The sequence below is a fragment of the Schistosoma haematobium genome, chromosome ZW (assembly GCF_000699445.3).
Source record: "Schistosoma haematobium chromosome ZW, whole genome shotgun sequence".
Lineage (NCBI taxonomy): Eukaryota > Metazoa > Platyhelminthes > Trematoda > Strigeidida > Schistosomatidae > Schistosoma > Schistosoma haematobium.
In genome coordinates this window covers 52,487,112-52,504,090 of record NC_067195.1, presented here as the reverse complement: position 1 = coordinate 52,504,090, position 16,979 = coordinate 52,487,112, and the positions used below count along the sequence as shown (strand labels likewise).

Below are 16,979 nucleotides of genomic sequence, written 5' to 3'. Positions count from 1 at the left end.
CAAGTATTATTTAGATTCAACAGCACAGCATTCCATGAAGTATTTGCCTTCTCTATTAAGATAGCTGACTGGTCAAGCGTTTAAAAGTACGTAAGTGGTCGGATAACGAGGCAAAACAGAACATGACATCATGACTACTGTTAGAAGTAATGACGATTATTTTGTTGAATCGAATTCAAGACGATGGCCGTGCAACATCGTGGATCGGTGGAAGTTAGACATTAACGCCGATGGATGTTGGTTCAGTGGTCTAGAGGTTGAGTGGTTGCGCGCCAGACTGAAGGTCATGGGCTCGAGTCCCGTGTGGAGACCGTGGATGCACACTGCTGAGGGGTCACGTACTATGACGAAACGGCTGTCCAGTGCTTCCAGGTTTCCAGTGGTTGTCGAACACTGATCGGTTCATGATCTCAATTGAAACTCAGCGATCTCCACAACCCTATACTGATGAATTCAAGGCGAATGTTCCATCGAATTTTTATACTAATCAAATAACCCGTTTATCCGAGTTTATCCAAAATTTCAAACACTTTGAACTGTATAATAATGAATTCAATAAACATATTTTTCATCTGGAACAGGTTGCTATGGTTCCTCGATACTCGAATAGTCTAAGTTTAAAGTCATTTCGATATTAGACGTAACGCTTCGTCTGTTTTTCTCCTTATTAATTATAAACGGTCTAGAAATTCCTGAAGAGTTATACGAGAGTGTGTTGAGAATAAATCTTTGTCAACATGCATAGTTTTTACAAAACGCCAAACATTTTTTTAAATATATGAGCGACGAAAGAAGAAAAGTTTAACAGCTTACATAATAGTATCAAATAATGGAGAGTTCTGACCTGGATGACAAGTTGTGACAGATCACTACTTAATGAATTTATTTGTTTTCTAATGACAAAGATTCTTCAGTGCTTTATATTTAACATAAATGAAACTTATTTCTTGCTCTCGTCTTCGGTTGAAATCTGAATCAAATAAGCCTTCAATAAAATAAAAGTAGGGGAATCATTTATTTGGTATTTTGCTTTTTCCAAACCTCAGCACTCGTTCCTATAAATCGATCGTTACACCCAGGTAAACCTAACTTTGTATAATGGACGTACAATTTGACATCAAAACAGAAGTGAAGACTTATTTGTGGTTGTGTAACCTTCATTTGTTTTTAGTTAAATGATATGAAATCACAAAACTTTAATTCCCGGATAAGTTAAGTCAGCTGGCCACCTGTTCTACATCTCAAGTCTGTTCATGTAGAATTCTAAGATCGTTTCTGCTAGTAGAATATCAAACCAACCAATTTAGTCATTCCAAGATGTCATCGTATCTTTCAATTCATCGTAACAACAGTATCTCGAAGAAAATAATCGGTAATTTAAAGACTAGCCTGTAAACCTTTTTGTTACAACTCATATCATTATCATCAATATAGTTGCAAAAGTCAATTATAATTGTAAATCATCAAATTTCTGAATTTCATGGTGGACACCAGAATGCTGGATTTAACTGGAAACGTGGGAAATAAAACTGAGTGGAGATTTGTGTATGAAACTGTATACGTCACAATACATTGTAGCGCGGCGTCGAGTTGAGATTAACTGTGGACATCGCTACCCAGAAACACGTGCCAGATAAATCAGAAGGCGAGGATCGAGCGTAACCAGATTTATTTCGTTGGCGATCTCGTGGTATTGAACGAATACCGAGATCGTGCCAAGAAGTGGTACAAGTGGAAGCAAAAGACAGGAGTACGTGCGAACAGTACCAAAAACCGCGGAACAATGATGGAAGGTAATGGAAGCACAAAATGGCTATAATTAGCACAGTTAAACAAAAGCACATTAAAACAAACACTGGTACAGTTGGTTATAATAATAATTGTTTTTATTAAACCAGTCGTGTTCTCGTGATAAATGTGAGTCACTACAGGAGCCCCCCGCTAGAAAGGGTTTACACTTTCGATAAATAGCGGTTTGAAACGTGGGACGGATCGGCTGACGAGCGATTGTAGGACGGAAAGATTGGCGAACAGGAAAGCGATCGTTGGTCGTCAAGTTGCCAACGAAAGTCGTTTTTGGAGAACGGTATCAGGAGCGATGTGCTGTAGTTATTGCTTGAGTTGGCATGCTACACCAGAGTGGTTTGTATCCAGAATCTGAAGATTGCGTTCGTAGGGGTGCGCACCAGAAACGCTGCAGACGAAGGACGAAACCACGTTGATCCGATGAACCAGAAGCGACCATAACGACGAAGTTCGAGACCAAGCGTGTGTCAAACATTCGAAACGAGGATATCGATTGAGTACGTTGACAAGAGCGTGGGTGATCAGGCCAGCTTTCGCCAAATTTGACTGAAGTCGACGGAACCAAACGGAGATGGTCGAAGGCGTGGGCTCAGAAAACAAAAAGAAAATCAAAAAAAGAGAAGAGTGTAGCATGCAAGTAGCATAGGAATATTCCTACACCGTATCGGTTGTCGACTGTGCGACTAGTCGAGGAAGCGTACGGGTAACCGTACTCGGCGACCGGAACGTGAGACGGCAGTCTCGTTCGCGTCGCGTGAGCCTGCAATCTCATCCGAAGTCAAGGGCGGCGTGGTCTGCTGATCTGGACGTGAGACTGTCGTCTCGTCCGTAGACGGTGCAGATGATGCGTGCTGTTGACTGGGACGTGAGAGTGAGGTCTCAGGTGTATCTAGCGTGGGACCTGAAGATGGTTTGAGGATCCCGTTAGTAGGTTTGCTTGGTCTAGCGTTGAATCTCAGGTTATCAGATAGGGCACTGTCATCGACGTGTGCTGGTTTGAGACGATCAATGCTGACGATCTCGACGCGGCCGTGTCGATCAACCTCGAAGGTCTTTTCGTGACGAGCGATCACGCGAAAAGGGCCTTCGTAAGGTTGTTGCAAAGGTTTGCGTACCGAATCTACTCGTATGAAAACATGTGGACAAGTAGACAACTCTCGAGGGAGAGCGACCTGTCGATGTCGTATTCGAGTTGACACCGGAGGCAGCGTTCGCATAAATGCAGACAGTCGTTGGACGTAGTCTGATTTAGCGAAATTAGGTCTGCTCCGTGGTGTGAAGAATTCCCCGGGCAGACGCAATGTCGTGCCGTATACAAGTTCAGCGGCGGAACATTGGATATCTGCCTTCGAGCTCGTTCGAATACCTAGTAGAACGAGCGGTAAGGTTTCGTACCAGTCGTCGTTTTCGTGTGCCCGAAGAGCACTTTTAAGTTGACGGTGAAACCTTTCAACTAAACCGTTTGAAGCTGGATGGTAGGCGGTAGTGCGTATGCGTTCCGTACCAAGCAGCCGAGTAAGTGAGGAGAATAGTGCGGACTCGAATTGTTGTCCTCGGTCAGTCGTGACAGTCGAGGGACAACCGTATAAAGCTATCCATCGTTCTACGAAGCGGTGAGCAACTGTCTCCGCCGTGATAGACGTGATGGGTATAGCTTCGGGCCATCTGGTGAAGCGGTCGATGCACGTGAGTATGTGATCATACCCGTGCGATGGTGGCAGTGGTCCTACAATGTCTAAGTGAACGTGATCGAAGCGAGCATCAGGCGTAGCGAATGTACCGAGGGGGCGGCTACGTGCCTGTGCACTTTTGATCGTTGACATTGTAAGCATTGCTTCGCCCACATACGAACATCTTTATTCATGGACGGCCAGACGTATCGTGCAGCGATGAGGCGTAAAGTAGCTGCGATACCTGGGTGAGATAATCCATGCAGGGCATCGAATACGAGACGGCGATAAGCAGGGGGTACGATGGGTCGGGGAAGACTGGTAGAAGTATCACATAGAATGGTGCCAGAAGTCGTGGCTAGAGGTACTTCCTGATACTGAAGGGACGTAGAGTGTGGTGCTTTTGTACAACTGGGATCGTTTGCTTGGGCAGCGGCCATAGCGGGAAGATCGAGCACCGGCAGGGTAACTGCATTCATTTGGATTCGTGATAGAGCATCGGCAACACAGTTCGACTTGCCTTGGATGTGACGAAGGTCTGTCGTGAACTGGGAGATATAGTCCAAATGTCTGCACTCTCGTGGTGAGTAGCGGTCAGACTTGGTATGCAAAGCATACGTTAAGGGCTTATGGTCGGTAAATAAAATGAATTGACGTCCTTCTACTGCGTGCCGAAAATGTTTGATGGCGCAGTAGGCTGCTAGCAGCTCGCGACCAAAAGCGCTATATCTCGTCTCCGTGGTAGTAAGGCGTCGTGAGAAAAACTCGAGAGGTTGCCAACTACCGGAGATGTTTTGTTGCATAACTGCTCCTATAGCGACATCGGATGCATCAACCGCTATACTAAGCGTGACTGATGGATCGGGATGGGCGAGAAGAGTGGCTTGCGCAAGAGCCGTTTTGATTTCAGTGAATGCAGTACGTGCAGAATCGTTCATTTCCAATCTGCGTGGGTTGCCGCGTAATAAGTCGGTTAGTGGTCGTAACCGTTCTGCCGCGTGTGGGATGAAACGACGGTAGAAGTTAACCAAACCGAGAAAAGCTTTCAGTTCCTTGAGTGAGGACGGCTCGTTGTACTCCTTTATTGCTTGCACTTTGTCCTCACAAGGAAGAATACCCTCTTGCTTGATAACATGACCCAGAAATATTGTGTCTCGTTTACCTAACTCGCATTTGTCTGGGTTAACTACTATTCCATTATCCGAAAGGCGTTGGAATAATAGCGTAAGATGTTGATAATGTTCATCTACGTTTGATGATGCGATTAGCAGGTCATCAATATAGACGTGAACAAAATCGAGGTCTCGTACAATGCTATCGATAAACCTTTGAAAAGTTTGAGCAGCATTCCGTAATCCAAATGGCATTCGTAGGAACTCAAACAAACCGAAAGGAGTCGTGATAGCGGTCTTTTCGATATCTTCAAGAGCGACTGGGATCTGATGATATGCTCGTACCAGATCGATCTTAGAAAAGATAGTCGTGCCCTTGAGCGATGCCGTGATGTCGTGTATGTGGGGGATGGGGTAGCTATCAAAGCGCGTAACTACGTTTAGAGCTCGGTAGTCGCCGCATGGTCTCCAACTAACCCCATCTTTTTTGCGCACCATGTGTAGAGGAGAGGCCCATGGACTGTGAGAAGGACGAATAATACCAGTAGCTAGTAAATTGTCAAACTCACGCTTAGCAAAAGCTAATTTGTCCGGTGCCAGTCGGCGAGGTCGTGCCGTGACTGGCGGTCCGCGGGTGACTATGTGGTGTACCACACGATTGGTCACCGATGGAAGCTCCTCGAGTGGTTTAGTGAGTACGGGGAATTTCTCGAATAAAGCGTGGAGTTTATCGTCACGCGAATAAAAAGTGCCCAGGATTCGGTACGCGTTCATGTGGGCTTTACAGCCCATGAATTTGCTGTTCGACGAAGTATCGATTAGCTGCAGCCTACGTGAATCGACAAGCAATTCATAGTGCTGTAGAAAATCGATACCTAGTATGGCTGTGGGAACATCAACAATGATGAACGTCCACAGATACCGTCGTCGGTTGCCCAGGTTGACCGCGAGTTGTCGTGTACCGTAGGTAGGAATGACTGAGCCATTCGCAGCGCGTAGTCGAAGCACTGTGGCTTGTGACTTGCTGCTACCTCGTGGTACGACAGAAACTTGGGCCTCAGTGTCTACTAGGAACCTAGCGTTCGTGCGGTAATCGTGCACACAGAATAGGCGACCAACCTGGGGTGAAGGGCCGGCGAGTACGGCCGCTTTTACCCGCCGGCGCTGGCGTTTCCCGCCTTGTATGAGCATGGTGCTCGACAACGGCGGGCGCCGGACCCGAAGGACCTATGGAACCAGCACCAACTGTCACTCGCTTCCGTAGCCGCCTTTCGGCGTGGCCTGGAAGATGCCCTTTTTGGGCGAGTGGTGACGGGTTTGCGAGAACTTGAGCGAGCTCGGGGGACGTAGGGTTGGGGTACGTTACAACGGTCTCGAAAACTAAGACGTGTGTGAATACACCCGGCCCTGTCACCATGAGCTGAGGAATGACCGGCGTCCATGTCTACTTTAGGACGTGCCGTCGAAGCAACTACATAGGTGTCTCTATTACTAGTCCTCGCCAAAATTTTGTCTGCTATGAGGGCTACCTGGTTAAGCGGTGAGTCCTCGAGCAGTGCCGTCACAGTAGGTTGGATATGGGCTGGTAGTGACTCGAGCCATAATTCCTTAACTATCTCCGAGTCAGATGCTGTTGGTCCTGCAAGAGATTGCAGGCGCGTGAGGTGATGGCTTGGTTTAGCATCACCCAAGGGGTGACGTGCTAACAGGGTCCTCAATCGTTCCTCCCTCGATGGGAGGAAATGTCGGAGAATTGTCTCTTTGAGGCGGTCATAAACATTAGGCACGTTAGAATTGAGGACGACCTCACGAACAGCTACTAAATGGTCCCCGGGTAATGATTCGAGAGCGTAGGCGTATTTTTGCCTTTGGCTCGTGATGCGACGAGTCTCGAACTGAGACTCTAAAGCAGCAAACCAGACCTCAGGGTCGTGGGGGATAAATGATACAGGTCGAAAGTGAATGGCCTGTACGTCTGAGTCTATAACATTAATAGTATTCTTCTCGCTATCCGTCATGTCGTGTATATTATATATTAAAAATTAATATGAAAATATACGACAGACGTGGATAGATAAATAATAGACTCACCAAATTGGCTTCTTTGGAAGATTTGACCCGGGGTTGAGGCGTGTTCCAAACTTTGGGATCACCAATTGTAGCGTGGCGTCGAGTTGAGATTAACTGTGGACATCGCTACCCAGAAACACGTGCCAGATAAATCAGAAGGCGAGGATCGAGCGTAACCAGATTTATTTCGTTGGCGATCTCGTGGTATTGAACGAATACCGAGATCGTGCCAAGAAGTGGTACAAGTGGAAGCAAAAGACAGGAGTACGTGCGAACAGTACCAAAAACCGCGGAACAATGATGGAAGGTAATGGAAGCACAAAATGGCTATAATTAGCACAGTTAAACAAAAGCACATTAAAACAAACACTGGTACAGTTGGTTATAATAATAATTGTTTTTATTAAACCAGTCGTGTTCTCGTGATAAATGTGAGTCACTACAACATCATTCCATCTCACTGGGAAAATATATTAACTAGGGTGAAAAATTTCAGCCTCCGATCACTAATAATAAAGGAATTACGTCTGACGGAATAATTCTCTATTGCAAATTTCTTACTCAGTTTACATGAAAGTTGGCTTACTTTTCACTATGCACTATCAATAACTATTCAGATTATTTACTTATACGATATCGGATAGTTTTGTTTTATTAAACAAGTCTTTATAGTCATATTTTTCATCATATACATGTAATACAGATCAAAAGAATAGATATCTTAGTTTTGCTTGTAGAGAAAAACCTCTAGAGTAATGGGTGACTATTATAAAAGCTTCTTTGTTGTTTAAGTTTCTCCTATTCTCATGTTACCCATATTTAATGGATATTTTTGAGGTCTATTAGTATTGCCAGTCTGTTAAAAACCCACTAAATACTATAATGGAAAAATTGGTTTAATATAACATTCAAACGTTACTTTAACTCCATACACTATTTGGTTGTGTAATGAAGCTACTATCTAGTTTCCAGTAGTTAAAAATTTATAAGCTCATTATTTCTTTAGAGGAAACTATAATTTATGGGCGACCTTTGAGCGACGCTAGACTGACCTTGAGAGTGTCCCCTTAATAACTAGGACCAGATGTGGATTATAAACCTGTGTGAGGAATTATAATTATGATTTACAGTTGATTTACAGTTTTCATCACGAATTGACATCAGTTATAATGCCAGAACTCTATTTAGCCAAATGGATGAGTGAACTTTGCCCCAAAATCCAAGACCTTTTATCTAATATCTGATTGGTTCGTCCGTAAATTATAGTCTCGTCGAAAACTTTTATAAAATATTTTATATTTTTATAAACTTACAATACCTTACGTTAACTGAATTAAACATTATACTTTTGAACAATTTCAACTAGACACAAATCACTTCCAAAAATGATCGACTGATTTCGGTTTGTTTGTTTTTTATTATTGGAAATATACAGAAATAATATGAGTCAACAATACGTGATAAAAATAATATTTATGTCGAGAAAAATAGACTTCTACTTAAGTGAATATTATTAAACAAAGAGATTATCTACAACATGTTTCATTATAAATATTTTAATATTTAGCTTATTTTTATTCTTGATATTGTTAATTTTATGATTTATGTACTTTTCAATTAAGATAAAACAAAAGAAGGATGAAAGAAAATGTGCATCCTGTATTGGTAGTCAGCTAAAAGATGAATAAACAAAGAAGAGTTTGTGAATTTGAATAGGAAAATAGAAAAAAAAACGGTTAATCTAATTTGATCATTTGTATTCATTTAGTGGGAAGATTCACTTTCCTGGGGTGAACATCGGAAGGTAAAACCCGACTCACACGTCCCCGTCGTGTCTCTTGGATATTGGGACTTAGTCCTAAGAACTAACATAAACGGTAAACCGGCTGATAGAGATCGGACTGATCACCTAGTCGACCGATACCCATAAATAATTACGAATGCTACAAAGAAAAAAAATAGAGTGAATACCAACTTTGGGATGCAGGTACATCCAGCTGACGAGTCCCAAATAGAAAAAAACGCACGTCCTGGATTCCATTGTTAGCCACCACCCATTTTTGCTTATAAATCTTGTGACTTACGACAATATCGAGGCAATCCGCACAGGATGCACATATGCCAATATCAAGTGAATTTAAAATTAGATTGTTATGATTTCAGAAAGTGCACGATTATTGTGTACATAAATGTTATGTGTTGGTTGAATGTAAAAATGAAAAATCCAGATAATCTATCTAATAAGTAGAAATGAAGTAATTCATGAGGATTGTTCACAAGATTGGAGATTTATAGTTTAATTGAATGCTAAGTCATTGAGTCCATTGACAAGGTGATTTGTGTCTAAGATTCATGTTACTTGTAACTCATCAGTAAACCATATATAGCGTTGAGTGTAATAATGCTCTACCATTGACTTAACGTTAAATGAAAAGGGATCATGATGTAAAAATAAATTAAATAAGAGGATGTATTGCAATTCCATTCTCATTCGCTGAATATTGGTCGTTTGAAGGGTTAGTATTATTTAAATATTATTAATTAATTTTTATAGGGATCATATAAATCATGATAGTAATTTCCATTCCTACAGAAATCTTATATTCATCCGTTTTTCAAACCGCCAGTTTTATGCTGAAATATTCAGTTAGGCATTAAACCGTTTAAAATTTTAATACATATTCCACATCCGATACAATGACAGTCTATCTATCGAATCTATTACCTTTATTCTAAATATAGACTATTATTGGTTTGGTAGAAATAATATTAAGAATATATTTTTTCCCGACTATCGTTTTCTTAACAAAGTTCATTTTTATGGAATGAGATTGCTGACCCCCATATCTAACTCTTATCCCATATCCGGGCTTGGGACCGACAGTAAAGTTTGAACGGGTTTACGAAGAGTTACAAGTGATTTAGTGTAAGTAGGAAAACAGTGGATACCACATCTAATTCTATGTGGATTCATACAAAAACTTCGTAAAGACATCAAAATATACTCATTTTTGAATGTAATTTCACCCAAACAATTTAGCGGTCAAGGTTAGAAAAGTTATAATGATTCTTAATTTCTAATCTGTACACATTTTCTAACTTTGAGCAATTACTTGCTGATTGAATAAACATAACCCAGTCTGGTGGGCTCTTTTTTTACATATAAATAGTCTGCCTCTCATACCCTCAGGCTGAATCCAAACTTGTGATATTATCTTTATTTTCATTATCAGTAATCAAGGGGACTTGGTTCCTTCATACAGTCATTTTGTTCCCATACCAACAATGATAATCAAGCACTTTCTCAGCATGATGTCGGTAAATATTTAGTTAGTTTTTAAATTTTGGTTGATATTGCATAAATGAAATATTGTACTAGTGATCAGCTCGAATATTCAAAAATCACGTGACAAACCACAGAATTATAATGAGTTATTTCAGGCACTGAAATAGAAATAAGTTCAGAGGGACAAATAGATTATTTTAATAGGCCAAAGGTCAGAACCCGCTCTATTACTACTTCAGTTGATTTTATGTGTGTAAAGACACATATATCTGAGTAAACCAATATTCGACTAAACAGGTTGGCACATTATTTTTTCAACTGTTTGTACGCATTAATTTGAAAGATATTACTTATGTAATCTCTCTTAACATTAATAAGATTACAGTAGCATGTCCAAATACTTTTGTTTTTGCTGACAATCTGATCTTATTTCTTTCGCTACTTAAATGACTAAGAATAAGCGAAGAAATGAATATTTGAAACCTTGGAAGTGTTGTGTTCTATGCCCTGTTAATTGTATCACGTGAATAATTCTACCAATCAGAATACCGACTTACATAACCTTGATACTGCACCATACCAATGACGCGTTAACCAGTACGAGCACCCTAGAATCAACTCTAAGATTCTGATTAGTCCTCACGATAGTAGCTTCTAGCCTAACCCAACCGATTCAGTCCAGAACACCAATATCAACCTCCGTTATATGAATCATGTATTTCAGATATAAGTAGTTTATATACAGGTAAATCATATCATGAAATGGAAGATAACAATTATACAGGATCAAGCCAAAAGTGATTGTAAATGTGAGCGACTGTAACTAATATGTTGGAAATAACTTTAGAATAGTGAATAGTATAGTAGTAGCCGATAAGTCAAATGGAAGCTTGTAACAAAAAGGAATATGAATATACAAACAATATATTTACCAATAGTTATCCAATATGAATATACGTAATAATATTCTATAAATAATTCCTAGCGGTTACCATTTATTTATTCTACATCAGAATATAACAGGAAGCTGGTTTTTGGTAAACCAATTCGTACATTTTCTGTGTATACATCATACACTTGGTTCATGGCATTTTTATGTTTTCCTCATTGTAGGCTTTCATTTGACTTATGAAGGGTTGCTCTGTTTTGTATAAAAATAGGTCTCATTTGTAAATGTATTAATATTTATTATTTATAAGGTATTTTAGTCCTCCAATTAATATTTTCTAACACTTGAGTTTTAAGTATGAAGGATCTAAATAGTAAGCAAAAAGATAAGGTATTTGATTGACCTTCCTGGTGTTGTGACTGACAATGTAAGGATGAATTTCGAAAAGGTGATCGACTGTTTGGCCAAAATAATAACTGAGTTAGCTATTCAAAGTTATTTATGAAACCAAAATTCATATTAAATGTGTATAAACTCGTAAAGATTATTTTTTAAAGGAATGACTCGTATAGCGACAAACTGTTACAAATTCGTTTTTTTTAAAGTACTTAACAAATATATTACTCCTGACGATTTACTTATGTTCCAATGACGTCACCATTAGTAGGTATCAATGCCAAGGTTATACCTGATAGTTTCAAATAAACTGAGCATTGTGTAGAAAGTTAATAATAAATGTTTTTTTTGTTATATTCCAATGAGTAGAAAATTGTATTTTTCTTATGTTTCGTGACTTAATGTAGACCACTTCCTCAGAGTGCATAAATAGCCGGATTAAATTAACACAAGTTTAAATAGTACAAAGGAAACAATGCATTGTTAATTGTTGTCACCACTAGTGGTTTAATTTCTAACAAACAGTCGTAATTTTACTGATTCGGATAATTTCAAGACAGGGTTTATGTATAATATTCAATGAAGAGATTATCTTCAAGATAATGTAGTGAATGAGTTGTGATGAAGGTAAGATATTTATCAAATTATTCTGAATTAGAGAATAATTGAAATCTAGAATATAATGGATATTTATTTTATTCAGTAGGATTGAAGCTATGGTGAACTGTAAATTGTCGTTTAAGTCAAAAACAAGTATGAACTGAGAAACTCTTCTAGTATGAAGATGGAATCAAGACAGATTAGATAAAGTGTATAGCTTATAAGCAATAACGCTTCAATGAAGACAACCAGATACAAATAAGGAGATAGAGAAGACGGGATTTTCAAGTGAACACAGTAAAATATGTGTAAACCTTACCGTATGAATGGCATTACGCAAAACAAAACAAACAATGAAAATAAATGCTTATGACGTGATGTTGGTACATTACAATGATCATAATAAATCAAGATGTAAAAGGTCATAATTGACCATTGTTATTTTCACTACTATAATAATGATCAATTGTAATAAAAACTATGACAATCTAGTTTAGCAACGAGTATTATATCAATAACACTAATTACTATTGCTTTCTTCATGACTTAAAAGCACCTATTTACTCTCAATACTCAACATAAAGCTTTAGTCTAAACAGTGATTATAGATTCGTAAGAATTTGAAATAGTTTAATTGATTACTGCTAACCCTAATTAGTCTAGAACTGTGACAAGGTATAATTAATAAGTCCAGTTTGTAGTAGGTAGAATGAAATTGTTTTCTATTGTTGTAACAGATTAAAATACAACATAAAATATTTAACTGAACAGCAAATGTTTTATAGGTATCATTACCAAGGTCTGACTTGATAATTTTAAATAAATTGAGCATTGGATAGATTGTTATAAATAAGTAAATAATATATTTGTAATATCCTAATGAGTAGAAAAATTAGATATTCTGACCAGAATTTGATTTGGTTATTTATTCCCTGAAGAAGTGGCTTACATTAAGTTACGAAACGTCAGAAAATATAATTTTTCCATTCATTGGGATATTACAAATATATTATTTATTTAGTAAATATATTAGTTATTGACTGCAGCTCAGCTTATTCATTTGTTAAGAGGACATTGATAAAAGAGTCTGAAACTCAGGTAGTTATTCTCTAGTGAATTAATCTGCATGTTTTCAATGGGTATTTATTAAACTATCGTTTCGTTGTATTTTCATGTGGTCTAAAGTGTAGGCCATCCCTTGGTTCAGTATTTATCTTTGTAACAAGATTTTCCTGGTTATGTCCCCTTGGAAACTTCTACTTTGTGGTCCAGTATTGTACTTTTATAAGTTATAAATCAGAATAATGAACAGTAGTCATAATTATTCGTCAATCCTTATGTTTTTACTATTGTGACTTTTAGAAGGTGTGAATTTGAATTCCCTGTTTATCGTGTGAACAAATATGATAGCGAAGTTAATTTATTGCTCGTAGCGTAGACAATGTAATATAAATCATGTAGAATCTCATAGTAACATTTAGAAAAGTCATCATTTTCAGTGAAGAAATTTGACTGAGAAGACTAACCTAAATAAAATTACATTCTCTGAAGTAATAATTCAATAACTTGTGCTTTCCATGAGAAGTAGTTATGACAATTCAAATGGTAGGAAAACATATTGACAAACACTTAACCTTCAGTTACAATCAACATAAATTTTTACCACAAAGCATAAACTATGTTGTTTAAAATCATAAAAAGTAAAGATGCATCGACTAGACAATATTTCAATTAGATTAGTTTTCAATCTGTCCGTTACAAATGTCAATTACTAAAAGAAAATTACTATAGGACATGTCAGTCAGTCAATCAGTTACAAAGTAGGACCAGGCACATTTATGCATCGGTCCAAGTTGCCATACCTCACTAGCGCAGCAAGATGAACACCTGATTCATAAAAGTAGTTAATTCAGAGGTGCTAATATATAAAAGAAAGATTGCAATAAGGATATAGTACAGGAAGAAAGAATTAGTTCGTAGAAAGAAAGATATGAAGCAATTTTAATCTCTTAGTTTAAGGGAAGACAGAGAGTGTACACGCCGACGCCATGGTGATCGATTCTGAGCCATGTCACCAAGAGTCTCCAACCATTGGTTACGAAAGTCACGCGGACCCCAACCAAGTAGTCTACACCTCCCAACACGGCTCAGACTAGAAGTTAGTGATTTCAAGCACTGATGCCACGTTTTGGTTTGGCCGCCCCTAACTTTCTTCCAGCCAAGTATAGGACATGAAAAATAAGAGATGGAAAAATTTAAATATTTAACTACTGTAAAAGAACTATCATTAGTCTCCTAATCAAAGTTAATGAAATATTAATAAGAAAAGGCAGGAGGATCAGATGAACTATTGCAAGGAATTTTCAATGCATTCAGATTAATATTGGTTCTTGAGAATAAACAGTTTCAGATAAGAAGCATACACTTCGTATTCTTGATGTGTTCACAAAAATTGATCTAGATGGAGGTAAGGGCATCGTGTTACTATTCTTCAAGATTTTCAAATAATTAGGTTACAGAGAATCTCAAGATTTCTTTACGAATAGTGTCAGTCAGTCATAAGTAACTTAGAACCTGGCATATATATGAATCTGTCCAAGTGGCTACACCACATTAGCAAAGAGGGACGTAATTATCAAAGCAAATTGTAGAGTAGTACAAATATTACTAATACCAGCAGTGGTAAAAAAGATCAGGCTTAGATATTTTTATTTGAGAAAAAGGAACAAACTCTTGTGATAAGAAATAAGTATGAGATAATTTTGGAGCTCAAGATCCGAGGGAAGATGAAGATGAAATTTATCTACACCATTGCGACCGATTCTGAGCCATGTCACACAACACCTCTAACCATTGGTTGCGACAGTCTCGTGGACCTTAGTCAAATAGTATGAAACCACCACAAAAGGGCAGTCCATTTGCCGATGACTTTGCGAACCGATGCTAGCTTTTGATTTAGCGGCCCCCTTGATTTCTTCCGGTCCACTATTATAGACGGTGGTTACTTACTTACGCCTGTTACTCCTCGTGAAGGAGCATAGGCCGCTCACCAGCATTCTCCATCCAACCCTGTCCTGGGCAATCCTTTCTAGCTCAGTCCAGTTGTAATTCATCGTCTTCATATCTGCTTCTATTATCCGACGCAATGTGTTCTTTGGCCTTCCTCTTTTTCGCTTCCCTTCAGGATTCCAAGTTAGGGCTTGCCTCGTGATGTAGTTTGACGATTTGCGTAATGTATGTCCTATCCATTTCCATCGTCTTTTCCTAATTTCTTCTTCAGCTGGAAGTTGGTTTGTTCTCTCCCACAGAAGGCTATTGCTGATGGTATCCGGCCAATGGATGTTGAGTATCTTGCGTAGACAGTTATTTATAAATACTTGTACTTTCTTGATGATGGTTGTTGTAGTTCTCCAAGTTTCAGCTCCATACAGTAGAACTGCCTTGACGTTCGTATTGAAGATTTTTACTTTGATATTGGTTGAAAGTTGTTTTGAGTTCCATATGTTCTTCAATTGTAGGAATGCGACCCTTGCTTTGCCGATCCTCGCCTTTACGTCTGCATCGGATCCTCCTTGTTCATCGATGATGCTTCCCAGGTATGTGAAGGACTCTACATCTTCCAGAGTTTCGCCATCAAGTGTGATTGGATTGCTGTTCTCCGCTTTGAATTTGAGGACCTTGGTTTTCCCTTTGTGTATGCTGAGGCCTACTGATGCAGAGACTGCTGCTACACTGGCTGTCTTCATCTGCATCTGTTCGTGTGTACGTGATAGGAGGGCTAGGTCATCTGCGAAGTCCAAATCGTCTAATTGATTCTGAGCTGTCCATTGTATTCCGTGTTTTCCTTCAGATGTTGAGGTCTTCATAATCCAGTCGACCACCAGAAGAAAGAGGAAGGGAGAGAGTAAACAGCCTTGTCTGACTCCGGTCCTTACTTGGAATGCATCTGTCAGCTGTCCTCCATGCACTACTTTGCACTGTAGTCCGTCGTATGAGTTCCGGATAATATTGACAATCTTCTCAGGAACTCTGTAGTGTCGAAGAAGTTTCCATAATGTCTTCCTATCTACACTGTCAAATGCCTTTTCATAATCAATGAAGTTGATGTATAGTGATGAGTTCCACTCAACTGATTGTTCGACGATGATCCGTAGTGTTGCAATTTGGTCTGTGCACGACCGATCCTTACGGAATCCAGCTTGTTGATCTCGAAGTTGAGCGTCTACTGCATCCTTCATCCGGTTCAGCAACAATCTGTTGAAGACTTTCCCTGGTATTGACAGTAGTGTTATGCCTCTGTAGTTTTCACATTTGCTCAGATCTCTTTTCTTTGGAATCTTGACGAGGTGTCCTTCTTTCCAGTCCATCGGCACTTGTTCCTCCTCCCAAATCTTTTTGAATAGAAGATAAAGCATGCTTGTGGTTGCTTCGATGTCTGATTTCAGTGCTTCAGCTAGTATGTTGTCGGGTCCCGCTGCTTTCCCGTTCTTGATTTGTCTGACGGCCATTCTAATTTCTTCCGTAGTTGGTGGATTGACATCTATAGGAAGATCTATGTGTGCTGCTTCGATGTTCGGTGGATTCATTGGAGCCGGCCTATTCAGGAGTTCCTCGAAGTATTCTATCCATCTGTTACGCTGTTGTTGAATTTCGGTGATTGGCTTGCCTTCTATGTCATTGACCGGCCTCTCTGGTTTACTGTATTTCCCTGCTAGTTTCTTCGTTGTATCGTGAAGCTGTTTCATATTTCCTTCTCTAGCAGCTTTTTCTGCTGTCGTTGCTAGTTCTTCCACGTATTTCTTCTTGTCGGCTCTAATGCTCCTCTTCACTTGTTTGTTTGCTTCTATGTATTCAGCTTGTGCTTGGACTTTCTCTGCTCGTGTTCGGCTGTTGTTTATTGCTTCCTTCTTGTTCTTCCTTTCTTTGATCTTGTCCAGTGTTTCTGTAGAGATCCATTCCTTATGATGGTATTTCTTTAGACCGAGAACCTCTTGACACGTTGAAGTTAATGCTTCCTTGATGCCTTTCCAGTTTTCCTCCATACTAGTTTCTTCTTCTTTCAGTAGGTCTTGTAAGGCTTGGAACCTGTTGTTGAGAGCTATCTTGAATTCATTGAGTTTGTCAGTATCTCGAAGGAAGGCTGTATTGAA

The 16,979-nt window shown here is 39.2% G+C and overlaps 1 protein-coding gene across 1 annotated transcript in view; it reads right to left on the bottom strand.

Moving 5' to 3' along the window:
- Positions 1-1,225: 1,225 nt before the first annotated feature.
- MS3_00003853 (uncharacterized protein) overlaps positions 1,226-16,979 on the bottom strand; it is a 35,469-nt gene continuing 19,715 nt past the window's right edge. The window contains exon 5 of the mRNA XM_051211715.1: positions 1,226-6,856. Coding sequence (XP_051071808.1) covers positions 3,542-5,779 — 2,238 coding nt within the window. The 5' untranslated portion in view covers positions 5,780-6,856 and the 3' untranslated portion in view covers positions 1,226-3,541. The remainder of the gene's footprint in view (positions 6,857-16,979) is intronic.